General features: G+C 38.1%; 1 protein-coding gene across 4 annotated transcripts in view; it reads left to right on the forward strand.

The window, feature by feature from the left end:
* OPA1 (OPA1 mitochondrial dynamin like GTPase) overlaps positions 1 to 13,397 on the forward strand; it is a 96,854-nt gene that overhangs the window by 45,247 nt on the left and 38,210 nt on the right. For all 4 annotated transcript variants that reach the window (XM_082654993.1, XM_082654995.1, XM_082654994.1 and 1 more), the window contains 4 exons: positions 6,730 to 6,895; positions 9,143 to 9,295; positions 10,674 to 10,782; positions 11,299 to 11,378. In XM_082654993.1, coding sequence (XP_082511119.1) covers positions 6,730 to 6,895; positions 9,143 to 9,295; positions 10,674 to 10,782; positions 11,299 to 11,378 — 508 coding nt within the window. The remainder of the gene's footprint in view (positions 1 to 6,729; positions 6,896 to 9,142; positions 9,296 to 10,673; positions 10,783 to 11,298; positions 11,379 to 13,397) is intronic.

The following is a 13,397-nucleotide window of genomic DNA, read 5'->3' on the forward strand; positions in this document are numbered from 1 at the left end:
TAGTGTGTAGGAATGCAAGAGGTTTCTGTGCATTAACTTTGTATCCTGCTACTTTACCAGATTCATTGATTAGCTCTAGTAGTTTTCTGGTAGCATCTTTAGGATTCTTTATGTATAGTATCATGTCATCTGCAAAGAGTGACAGCTTTACTACTTCTTTTCCAATTTGGATTCCTTTTATTTCTTTTTCTTCTCTGATTGCTGTGGCTAAAACTTCCAAAACTATGTTGAATAATAGTGGTGAGAGTGGGCAACCTTGTCTTGTTCCTGATCTTAGTGGAAATGGTTTCAGTTTTTCACCATTGAGGATGATGTTGCCTGTGGGTTTGTCATGTATGGCCTCTATTATGTTGAAGGAAGTTCCCTCTATGCGTACTTTCTGCAGGGTTTTTATCATAAATGGATGTTGAATATTGTCAAAAGCTTTCTCTGCATCTGTTGAGATGATCATATGGTTTTTCTCCTTCAGTTTGTTAATATGGTGTATCATGTTGATTGATTTGCATATATTGAAGAATCCTTGCATTCCTGGGATAAACCCCACTTGATCATGGTGTATGATCCTATTAATGTGCTGTTGGATAGTGTTTGCTAGTATTTTGTTGAGGATTTTTGCATCTATGTTCATCAGTGATATTGGCCTGTAGTTTTCTTTCTTTGTGACATCTTTATCTGGTTTTGGTATCAGAGTGATGGTGGCCTCATAGAATGAGTTTGGGAGTGTTCCTCCCTCTGCTATATTTGGAAGAGTTTGAGAAGGATAGGTGTTAGCTCTTCTCTAAATGTTTGATAGAATTCGCCTGTGAAGCCATCTGGTCCTGGGCTTTTGTTTGTTGGAAGATTTTAAATCACAGTTTCAATTTCAGTGCTTGTGATTGGTCTGTTCATACTTTCTATTTCTTCCTGCTTCAGTCTCAGCAGGTTGTGCATTTTTAAGAATTTGTCCATTTCTTCCAGGTTGTCCATTTTATTGGCATAGAGTTGCTTATAGTAATCTCTCATGATCCTTTGTATTTCTGCAGTGTCAGTTGTTACTTCTCCTTTTGCATTTCTAATTCTATTGATTTGAGTCTTCTCCCCTGGCTAATGGTTTATCAATTTTGTTTATCTTCTCAAAGAACCAACTTTTAGTCTTATTGATCTTTGCTATCTTTTCCTTCATTTCTTTTTCATTTATTTCTGACCTGACCTTTATGATTTCTTTCCTTCTGCTAATTTTGGGGGGTTTTTTTGTTCTTCTTTCTCTAATTGCTTTAGGTGTAAGGTTAGGTTGTTTATTTGAGATGTTTCTTGTTTCTTAAGATAGGCTTGTATAGCTATAAACTTCCCTCTTAGAACTGCTTTTGCTGCATCCCATAGGTTTTGGGTCGTTGTGTTTTCATTGTCATTTGTTTCTAGGTATGTTTTGATTTCCTCTTTCGTTTCTTCAGTGACCTCTTGGTTATTAAGTAGTGTGTTGTTTAGCCTCCATGTGTTTGTATTTCTTACAGATCTTTTCCTGTAATTGATATGTAGTCTCATAGCATTGTGGTTGAAAAAGATACTTGATACGATTTCAATTTTCTTAAATTTACCAAGGCTTGATTTGTGACCCAAGATGTGATCTATCCTGGAGAATGTTCCATGAGCACTTGAGAAGAATGTGTATTGTTTTTGGATGGAATGTCCTATAAATATCAATTAAGTCCATCTTGTTTAATGTATCATCTCAAGCTTGTGTTTCCTTATTTATTTTCATTTTAGATGATCTGTGCATTGGTGAATGTGGGGTGTTAAAGTCCCCTACTATAATTGTGTTACTGTCGATTTCCCCTTTTATGGCTGTTAGTATTTGCCTTATGTATTGAGGTGCTCCTATGTTGAGTGCATAAATATTTAAAATTGTTATATCTTCTTGGACTGATCCCTTGACCATTATATATTGTCCTTCTTTGTCTCTTGTAATGCTCTTTATTTTAACATCTCTTTTGTCTGATATGAGAATTGCTACGCCAGCTTGCTTTTGATTTCCATTTGCATTGAATATCTTTTTCCATCCCCTCACTTTCAGTCTGTATGTGTCCCTAGGTCTGAAGTGGGTCTCTTGTAGACAGCATATATACGGGTCTTGTTTTTGTATCCATTCAGCCAGTGTATGTCTTTTGGTTGGAGCATTTAATCCATTTACATTTAAGGTAATTATTGATATGCATGTTCCTATTACCATTTTCTTAATTGTTTTGTGTTTGTTATTGTAGGTCTTTTCCTTCTCTTGTGTTTCCTGCCTAGAGAAGTTCCTTCAGCATTTGTTGTAAAGCTGGTTTGGGGGTGCTGAATTCTCTCAGCTTTTGCTTGTCTGTAGAGCTTTTAATTTCTCTGTCAAATCTGAAGGAGATTCTTGCTGAGTAGAGTAATCTTGGTTGTAGGTTTTTCTCTTTCATCAGTTTAAATATGTCCTGCCACTCCCTTCTGGCTTGCAGAGTTTCTGCTGAAAGATCAGCTGTTGACCTTATGGGGATTCCCCTATGGGTTACTTGTTGTTTTTCCCTTGCTGCTTTTAATATTTGTTCCTTGTATTTAATTTTTGACAGCTTGATTAATATGTGTCTTGGTGTGTTTCTGCTTGGAATTATCCTGTATTGGACTCTCTGTGCTTCCTGGGCTTGATTAACTATTTCCTTTCCCATATTAGGGAAGTTTTCAACTATAATCTCTTCAGATATTTTCTGAGTCCCTTTCTTTATCTCTTCTTCTTCTGGGACCCCTATAGTTCGAATGTTGGTGCGTTTAATGGTGTCCCAGAGGTCTCTGAGTCTGTCCTCAGTTTTTTTCATTCTTTTTTCTTTATTCTGCTCTGCAGTAGTTGTTTCCACTATTGTATCTTCCAGGTCACTTATGAGTTCTTCTGCCTCAGTTATTCTGCTATTGATCCCATCTAGAGTATTTTTAATTTCATTTATTGTGTTGTTCATCATTGTTTGTTTCATCTTTAGTTCTTCTAGGCCCTTGTTAAATGTTTCTTGCATTTTGTCCATTCTATTTCCAAGATTTTGGATCATCTTTACTATCATTATTCTGAATTCTTTTTCAGGTAGACTGCCTATTTGCTCTTCATTTGTTAGGTCTGGTGGGTTTTTATGTTGCTCCTTCATCTGCTGTGTGTTTTTCTGTCTTCTCATTTTGCTTATCTTACTGTGTTTGGGGTCTCCTTTTTGCAGGCTGCAGGTTCGTAGTTCCCGTTGTTTTTGATGTCTGTCCTCAGTGGCTAAGGTTGGTTCAGTGGGTTGTGTAGGCTTCCTGGTGGAGGGGACTAGTGCCTGTGTTCTGGTGGATGAGGCTGGATCTTGTCTTTCTGGTGGGCAGGTCCATGTTTGGTGGTGTGTTTTGGGGTGTCTGTAGCCTTATTATGATTTTAGGCAGCCTCTCTGCTAATGGGTGGGGTTGTATTCCTGTCTTGCTAGTTGTTTGGCATAGGGTGTCTAGCACTGTAGCTTGCTGGTCTTTGAGTGGAACTGGGTCTTGGCTTTGAGATGGAGATCGCTGGGAGATTTTCACTGTTTAATATTATGTGGAGCTGGGAGGTCTCTTGTGGACCAGTGTCCTGAACTTGACTCTCCCACCTCAGTGGCACAGCCCTGATGCCTAGCTGGAGCACCAAAGAGCCTGTCCTCCATACAGCTCAGAATAAAAGGGAGAAAAAATAGAAAGAAAGAAGAAGATAAAATAAAAGAAAGAAGAAGATAAAATAAAGTTATTAAAAGAAAAAATAATTATTAAGAAAAAACGTTTTCTTAAGTAATTAAAAAAAACAACGGACAGACAGAATCCTAGGACAAATGGTAAAAGCAAAGCTATACAGACAAAATCACACACAGAAGCATACACATACACACAAACAAAGGGAAAATGGGAAAAAATATATATATATCGTTGCCCCCAAAGTCCACCTCCTCAATTTGGGATGATTCGTTGTCTATTCATGTATTCCACAGATGCAGGGTACATCAAGTTGATTGTGGAGCTTTAATCCGCTGCTTCTGAGGCTGCTGTGAGAGATTTCCCTTTCTCTTCTTTGTTTGCACAGCTCCCCGGGGTTCAGCTTTGGATTTGGCCCCGCCTCTGCGTGTAGGTCACCTGAGGGCGTCTATTCTTCGCTCAGACAGGACGGGGTTAACGGAGCCGCTGCTTCAGGGGCTCTGGCTCACTCAGGCCGGGGGTGGGGGCGGGCGGGGAAGGGGCACGGAGGCGGGGTGAGCCTGCGGTGGCAGAGGCCAGCCTGACGTTACACCAGCCAGAGGCTCGCTGTGTGTTCTCCCGGGGAAGTTGTCCCTGGATCCCGGGACCCTGGCAGTGGCGGGCTGCACAGGCTCCCCGGAAGGGGGGTGTGGATAGTGACCTGTGCTCGCACACAGGCTTCCTGGTGGCAGCAGCAGCAGCCTTAGTGTCCCATGCCCGGCTCTGTGGTCCGCGCTTTCAGCCGCGGCTCATGCCAGTCTCTGGAGCTTCTTTAAGTAGTGCTCTGAATCCCCTCTCCTCGCGCACCAGGAAACAAAGAAGGAAGAAAAACTCTCTTGCCTCTTCGGCAAGTCCAGACTTTTCCCTGGACTCTGTCCCGGCCAGCCGTGGTGCACTAACCCCCTGCAGGCTGTGTTCACGCCGCCAACCCCAGTCCTTTCCCGGCGCTCCGACCGAAGTCCGAGCCTCAGCTCCCAGCTCCCGCCCGTCTCGGCGGGTGAGCAGACAAGCCTCTCGGACTGGTGAGTGCTGGTCGGCTCTGATCCTCTGTGCGGGAACCTCTCCACTTTGCCCTCCGAACCCGTGCTGCTGCGCTCTCCTCCGTGGCTCCGAAGCTTCCCCCCTCCGCCACCCTCAGTCTCCACCCGCGAAGGGGCTTCCTAGTGTGTGGAAACCTTTCCTCCTTCACAGCTCCCTCCCACTGGTGCAGTTCCCGTCCCTATCCTTTTGTCTCTGATTTTTCTTTTTTCATTGCCCTACCCAGGTACATAGGGAGTTTCTTGCCTTTTGGGAGGTCTGAGGTGTTCTGCCAGCGTTCAGTAGGTGTTCTGTAGGAGTTGTTCCACATGTAGATGTATTTCTGATGTATTGGTGGGGAGGAAGGTGATCTCCGCATCTTACTCTTCTGCCATCTTGAAGCTCCTCCTCTACATAGTGATTTGACAATTGCATACATTATGGAAGTGTCATCACGATAAGTCTAGTAACCATCTGTCCCCATACAAAGTTATTACAATATTATTGGTCATGTTCTTCATGCTGTATATTACATCCCATGACTTATTTATTTTACAACTGTATATTTATACCTCTATCTTCTTCACGTGTTTTGTCCTCCCTCCCATACTCTTTTGTTTTCTGGTTGTAAGGGAAAAAAGACCTGAAAATTAGCAAGGGAAGACCTGCAGCTAAGCTCATTGACTCAATAGACTTAATTTTACACAAAATATTGAGTGAGTATGAGTCAACTTGCATGGCAGGAAGCGTTGGCTCTCCTCACCCAAGAAAAGTGCAGTTTGGCTTTTGGACGGAAAGGGGTGTTTCTGTTGCCCTGAGCTTTGTAACTGCATCCTAAAAGGTGAGGTTACTCGTAAGACTGAACATTTGATAAACATGGTGTTTTTGTATGTTTTAGCACTGTATAACAGTAAAGATTAGTTTGGGAGACGCCAAATAAATATTTTCTAGAGATTTCAAAGTTTTTCTTGATTGAAGTAGTTTTCTTTATTCTATTTAGAGAACCGTATTCCTGTAAGATGTCTTTTAAAAGGTAGAATTTTCAGCTTGATTATTCATCCTTTATGTTATCATGAAATGTTGAACAGTTTTACCTAGCAATATCCCATAATGTCTCTGTGCTTTGTGCTGTGGTCTGATAAATTGTTAAAATCATACCAAGAAGTTTACAGTCTTGGACTCTACTTCACAGTCAACACATATAAAGTATGTATTAATATTAGGTAAATGAACACATAAAAAGATACTTGGAGTTACTAGTCATTAGGGAAATGCAAATTAAAACCATAATGAGATACCACTGTAAACCTATTACAGTGACAAAAATGAAAATGACTAATCATACCAAATGTTGGCAAGATGTAGAGGATCTAGAACTCTCATACTCCTCTGGTGGGAATGTCAAATGGTTCAACCAATTTGGAAAACATTTTGGCAGTATCTTATAAAGTTAAATATATAATTACTATATGATCCAACCATTCCACTCCTAGATATTTGCCCAAGAGGCACAAGAGCATATGTCATACAAAGACTTGTACATGAATTCTCATAGCAGCTTTATTTGTGATAGCCTGCAACTGGAAACAGCCCAAATGTCCGTCAGCATGTGAATAAGTAAACAGCTTTATGCAATGGAATATTACTCAGCAAAAAAGGAAATGAAATATTAATATACACAACAACATGGATGAATCTCAAAGTAATTATGCTGATGAAAGAAGACAGAGAAAATAAGAGTACATGCTACATGACTGCATTTATGTTAAGTTGTAGAAAATAAACTAAGCTGTAGTGACAGAAAGTAGATCCAGTGGTTACAACTTTTGAGGATGCTGAAAAGGTTCATTATCTTGATTGCGGTGAAACATAGGCATGTACATATATCAAAACTTTAAATATGTACAATTTATTGTAAGTTGATACTTCAATAAAGCTGTTTATAAAAGCTTAATATTTGAATTTGGTGTTCTTGGAACTTTTTGTTTTTAATTTCAGGGAGGAAATCCTTCAGCAGTCTTTGTGGGAAAGAGTATCAACTCATGTGATTGAAAACATCTATCTTCCAGCTGCACAGACCATGAATTCTGGAACTTTTAATACGACAGTGGATATCAAGCTTAAACAGTGGACTGATAAGCAGCTTCCTAATAAAGCAGTCGAGGTTAGGATATAATTTAATTAAATGGGTAAGAAGCATTATGTGAAGGGATTAGGAGCTGTGAATTTTAGGTTTTATTCCTATCACAGCCACTATCTTTCTCTTTGGTCCTTATGCTCCTTTTATTCTTTATTCCTAATCTCTATTGGGATTAACCTTAATGCTCCTACCAGTTACTACTGTCAAAAAATTTTACTAATTGGTATGGTGTTGGTCTGAGGGTACTGGTTCTCCTTCCAAAGGTAGCATTTAACAAAACTGGCAAAATTTGTTTGAATGTGAAATATTTTTAACTTCTTCTGTAGTTAGAGATTCCATAAGGAAAATGTTTAATGGATGAAACATTTTATTTGTTGATTTTATGCAGGGCTCAATTTTACTTAAATAATTATTTCCTTAGTTAGGACCCTGCCAGAAGGTTAGACTAGGAATTGTAAGCAAGTACCTTAGAGAAAGCATTTCTGATACCCATGTATCTTGGCTCTACCACTTTGTAGCTATGCGATCCTTGGGCTGTTTGCTTAATAACCTTCCTGTTTTCTCATTTATAAAATAAGGATGAAAGTGTTGCCCACATCATAAATTGTTGTGAGGAGTCAAGGAGTTAACATATGTAGAATACTTAGACAGTATCTGCTCCATAGTAACCATTTGGTAAATGCCAGCTGCTATTATGATGATTATGGTCATCATCCAAGTTGATCTTGCCAGGCACATTACTCTGAAGAACGATTGTTGTAGATAAGAGCCAGTGTGTCCTTTGCTTCGGTGTGAAGTTGCTCACAAAATTAGAATCCGTGTTAAAAATAATTTGGGGGGCTTCCCTTGTGGCGCAGTGGTTGAGAGTCCGCCTGCCGATGCAGGGTACATGGGTTCGTGCCATGGTCTGGGAGGGTCCCACATGTCACGGAGTGGCTGGGCCCGTAGGCCATGGCCGCTGAGCCTGTGCGTCCGGAGCCTGTGCTCCTCAACGGGAGAGGCCACAACAGTGAGAGGCCCGTGTACTGCAAAAAAAAAAAAAAAAAAAAAAATTTTGTTTTTCATACCTACCTTAGAAACAAAATTTCAGTGTCTAATTATTCAGGTGTATTTTACCCCTTTCCTATCCTTCCAGTCCTTGCTTCTTTATCTCTGTTCTCAATTTCCTCAAGTCTCTTTTTCTAAGAACTCTTACAGCCACTCTATCTAAGCTCCATGTTGCTGACCACTGGTCTTGACATATTTCCCCCTAAAGTAATTAGAGAGCTGCTGCCACTTCACCTCACTACTGGCTCTAACATTTTTCTGGACCCTGTCCCATGATAGCATATTTTCATATCCTAAGGTTCAAGCAGCAGAAGTAATCATAAAAATGGCAAGTGATTCTGTCTTTTGCTGCTTTCTCGCTTCACACATAGGTGTAGAAAGATGTGAACCTGCTGAAGGCCAGGAAACAGATTTTAATACCTCCCTCTGTATTCTTGGACAGTCACCTTTCTTTATGCCATAATTTCTTAATGTTTAAAACGAAGAGGGCTAGATATAAAATACAATATTAACTAGCCCACTTAGTCCTTAGTAGATTTAGTTCTTAATTGATTTTGACACTGTGCTCTCCTTTCACTGTTCAGATAATTGGGAATTAGCAGTAGTACAAGGCTGAATAATACTCACGTGTGTTCGAAAGTATTGACACATTACCTCATATATTTGCATAAGGGCAAAGATGTGAAAAAACTAAATCATTAAGAAATTTTAAACTTTTTACAGTATGGAAGAGGCAGGCAAACTCTGATGTTGTAGAGAGTGAAGTAAATAAGTAAGTGAACCGAGTCTGGTGGCTGATGTGGCCTGCATGCCTTCTCTGAAGGGACAGGCAGCTCCTGTTTAGCGCCAGCAGGCGAAGGTGTGCAGGAACATGGGCCCAGTTTTGTCAGGTGGTTCAAGTGAGGCTGGAAACATGGATTTTATAGGAAGTCTCTCAGTTTTTAAATGTTGGTTACTATTTTTTTTTTTAAATTTGAGATGCTGTGTATGTGTAGCGAAACATGTCAGGAGGCCAAGTCTATTCCACCAGCTACCAGTATGAGCTCTTGAGGGCAGAGTTTATATTTGCTATACCTTTTTTAAAAAATGTGATTTCATATGTATTTTCTGATTAACTGATTTGTCACATCTACTTGGCTTAAATTCATGTGTTTATTTTTCTTGTTACACATTAAATGAAAGTATGCAATATAGGTGCAGCTGTTTTCTTTTAAATCATTCTAGGTTGCTTGGGAGACCCTACAAGAAGAATTTTCCCGCTTCATGACAGAACCGAAAGGAAAAGAGCATGATGACATATTTGATAAACTTAAAGAGGCTGTTAAGGAAGAAACTATTAAACGCCACAAGTGGAATGATTTTGCAGAGGACAGCTTGGTATGTCGTTTGTATATTAGGGTGCCAGCCTCATTTTTTTATATAATTTCTCAAATTGATATTCTTTTATAGAATATTTTTATATGACTATTTAAATTAGGTTCTGAATTGAAAATAAGGAAAGAAATAGATTTACGAAATATAATCGGCCTTTTGACGTTTTTCTGCCCTTCTAAAATCGCTCTCTGCTATTTCTTTCTTGGCTATCATTTCAGAAGAAAATCAAACCTTGCAGTAAACAGGTTTCTATAAACTTCCACAGAATTTACATGGGCCTGAACTACGGATAGCTGCTTCTCATTTTACCCTCAGTGGTAAAAAGAATTAGATGCATTGGTTTTCAGTGGAGTTGAGTCAAAATGTTAGATTCCTAAAATCATAATGCTAACTACCATGTGTTGGATGCTTACAAGGTACCAGAAACTCTATGTATTTTGTAAGCATTGTTTTATTTTGTTCTTAAGCAGTTCTATTGTTGTCATTGGCAAAGCTGGGATAGGAGCCCCATTGTGTCTTTATTGTAAAGCCTGGCTCCTGACCTTCATCACCTGGATAAATCTTTTGTTACGTAGAGTGTTCTCATCACCTAATCAAACCTTTTTTAACCACCCACTCTGTCCAGACAGTTTTGGGAGGAACTGTTAAAGATAAGACTGAGCAGTTTTCTAAAAATGCATATTTCACTGTGGGCTGATCGTAATTATAGGTTTTTTTTTTAAAGAAATGTTTGTCTTCATATTTGAAAACCGTACCCATTCTTGTTAAATGCCTTAATAAGATTGGCTTACTGAGAGAGAGTGGTGCCGTTTTCATTCATTCATTAATTCAAAAGCTATAAGATTTGGAAACCAATTTTCTTACAATAAATAACTAACATTTACTTATGATTGTCTAGACCTCTTAAGCTTCCTTCCATTACATTTTCCATTGGTGTTAACAGTGAGATAATGATTATTGCTTTTTTTTTTTTCTCCTCTCCTTTTTGAAAATGCTAACACATAGGTCATATGGCAAAAAGAAGCAGTAGAGATGACCTGAATCATTAGCTCCTGAATACCAGGGTTCTAGGGTGTAATTTTATGTAGTTAAATATGTAATTCTCTACCCACCCCCCAACCCCCAGCTATCTTCTCGATGGTGAGCTCATTTAATTTGGGCTAGGAGAAAATCTCCACTGTTTTATTTTTTAGACAGAAAGCTGACAAATAAGCAGGCAGATAATAGGACCCTCTGCATTTGTGTGGGAGGGACATACTTTTATGTTGTTGTAGATACATCTGCTAGTTTGGATATTTTCTGAGCTGTCAATTAGAATTAAAATGACTAAAATGACAAGATATCCATCAAAATAGCTGTTTTTCTTTCCTTGTTGTTTCAGAGGGTTATTCAGCACAATGCTTTAGAAGATCGGTCCATATCTGATAAACAGCAATGGGATGCAGCTATTTACTTTATGGAAGAGGCTCTTCAGGCTCGTCTCAAGGATAGTAAGTAGGGACATGGGTTATTGAGTTTTGAGTATTCTCAGTGGATAAAGAGTCATCTAACTTTAGTGAACATTGGTTTAAAAGAAAAAATCTAACATCTCAAGTTCTTTGTCAGTACTATTCTAGTTGAATATTATTTGTGCAATTTTTTGGTCAACTGCTTGTAACTATTAAAAATGTTAAATTGAAAAAAATGTTAAATTGGACACATGATATTTACATGTACTTATATTCTAAAAAGCTGAAGTTTAGACTATTTTAGTGTTTGCTACTATACTTATGGGAACTTTATAAGCAATTATACTTTTCATAGATTCTAAACATGTATAATTAAATGCTTTCTTATATATGTACCATATCAATTATATAGTTTTATTCTTTATTTCAACTGACTTCATATTGACACAGTGTTTTGAAGTGGTTAAGAAAGCAAGATAGTGTTAGTTATAATTTATGTACCTGGTAAGTGATAAAATTCCTGATAAATAAAAAAAAATTTTTTTTTAATTTTTCTAGCTGAAAATGCAATTGAAAATATGGTAGGTCCAGATTGGAAAAAGAGGTGGTTATACTGGAAGAATCGAACCCAAGAACAGGTAAAAACAAACAAATCTTTGGCATTTTAATTCAGGCATTAAAATATAACCTCTGAATGCCTCTAAGCCAAACTTAATAATTTCAAGTATTTTATATCAGCCCTTCTAAAAGACAATAAATCTTTAGAAAAAACAGTAAACTACAAAAGAAAGTCTAAAAAAATATGAGGTAGCTTTTTTTATTAAAAAGAGTGGTTGATTACTTTGTTCAAGTGCCTATTTGAGGTAAAATGAAGATTAAATTTATAAACAGAAGAAAAAATGACAGGGACTTCAGAGGATGTAGAATGAATGTGATTAGAATAAAAGATATAATGTCTTTTTAAAACCTTATTCTATTATTATCACTGGATTTTTCTGTTAGTTGTCTATTTAAACTATTTTATCCTTTTGCATTTTTTGCTCCTACGTTCACAAAATAAGCATAAAAATTCAGACAGGAAGTAGAATTATAGAATTCATATTATAAACATTTAATGATCACTTTAAAAGAACAAAATGGTAAAGGCAAGTATAAATAACTTTACAAATGAATAAATAGAGGGAAAATGTGTAATCATTAAAATCCTCCCCCCCTTCCCCCCACCTGTTTTTATTCTTTCCTTGTTGTTATGGCTTCTTTTCTTATTAGCATTGAGTCTTACACCACCATCTCTTTCTTATGTTAATTCCTTAAATAAAAGATGGTAAATAGAATATAAAATCAAAATACATAGATGAAGGAAGTAATGAATAAGAAAAAGGTGGCATCTAATTTACTTTCCTTTCTTCCTTCCTTGAATCCATGTAATTAGAGAAATGAGACCATCAGATGTGTGTGTATTGAGAGAGCAGATAAAGAGAATGAAAAATTACCAAATGACATATCATTCCTATTCTTTTTTTATTTTTTTGTTTTTATTTTAAATACAGAGTTAATTATATAATCAACACCCTATGTTTTTCTGGTTTTATGCATTTCTTGTTTCGTAAGATATCTATCAGATATAAGTCCCAGTTTGTCTTAAAATAGTGAGGGGACAGTCTTCCTCTTCTCTTTTTTTTTCTGATATGATTTTTGTGGGAAAATGAGTCACTCAGAGACTGAAAAGAAGCTGAAGAAATGGACAGAGTTAGTGGTTGGGTCATGCGTGTATTCAGAGTACATCAGTTATCTCTGCTATACACATGGGCTGTGAGGAGGCGGTCTTTCAGAATAGAATTCCTAGGGGATTCAGCAGAGATTTCTGACTTTGAGACAGGTAGAGGCATTGATTAGAAAGAACTGGTATAAGGCAGATAAACTCCAAAGAAAAATGGCGTCTGACCTTTAAGGCTTAGTGAAATTAGGCCTAATTAGGTCTAGAACAATCAGTGATGGCAGAACTTGCCTCAGCAACTAGTAGTAAATATGCTTTGGCCAAACACTCTCAGAGAGGAATGATTCCTGGTTGTAAGTTACTTTCTCAGGAACTTGAACCCATAGGAAATCCCTTCAAGAGAAGCAGAGGAATTAGTTTTACTGTCAGTGCAAGGATCTGTAGCCTAGAAGAGGAATTTGGAAACCCTTCAGAGAAGAGCTTCTCCTAAGGTTATCAGGGCAGCATGTGTAAGACTCAGTCTGACTGTAAAACAAACAGAGGCCACAGTTTGGAGTGTAGCGGGGAGGGACAGGAGAACCGCTGGGGAGGTGTTTGTATACACAGGTTTTGTTTTCTCTGTCAAAGCAAAGCGTCATGTCAGACTCACCGACTCAAGCTTTCCTCTAACCTCTCTAACCCTCCCACTCCCAGTTGAAAACCACTGGTCTAGACTTCATACCTGGAGTTTTCAGTGAGAAACAGATTCTAGAAGTTGAGAATATCCTTAGGTCCCACACTGCAAGTTTAGATAGCTGTGTAACAGTTCCTTTTCTTTTTGAGTTGGCAGGATTTAGCAGGAAAAGAAACTTAAGATTGTCCTTTGCTAAAGATGAGAAATCCATGTTCTGAAAACTATATTTTGCTCTTATATTGTTACTTTTTCCTAATCTTCTGGGGA

Source organism: Grampus griseus (genome assembly GCF_964374135.1).
Source record: "Grampus griseus genome assembly, chromosome: 5".
NCBI lineage: Eukaryota > Metazoa > Chordata > Mammalia > Artiodactyla > Delphinidae > Grampus > Grampus griseus.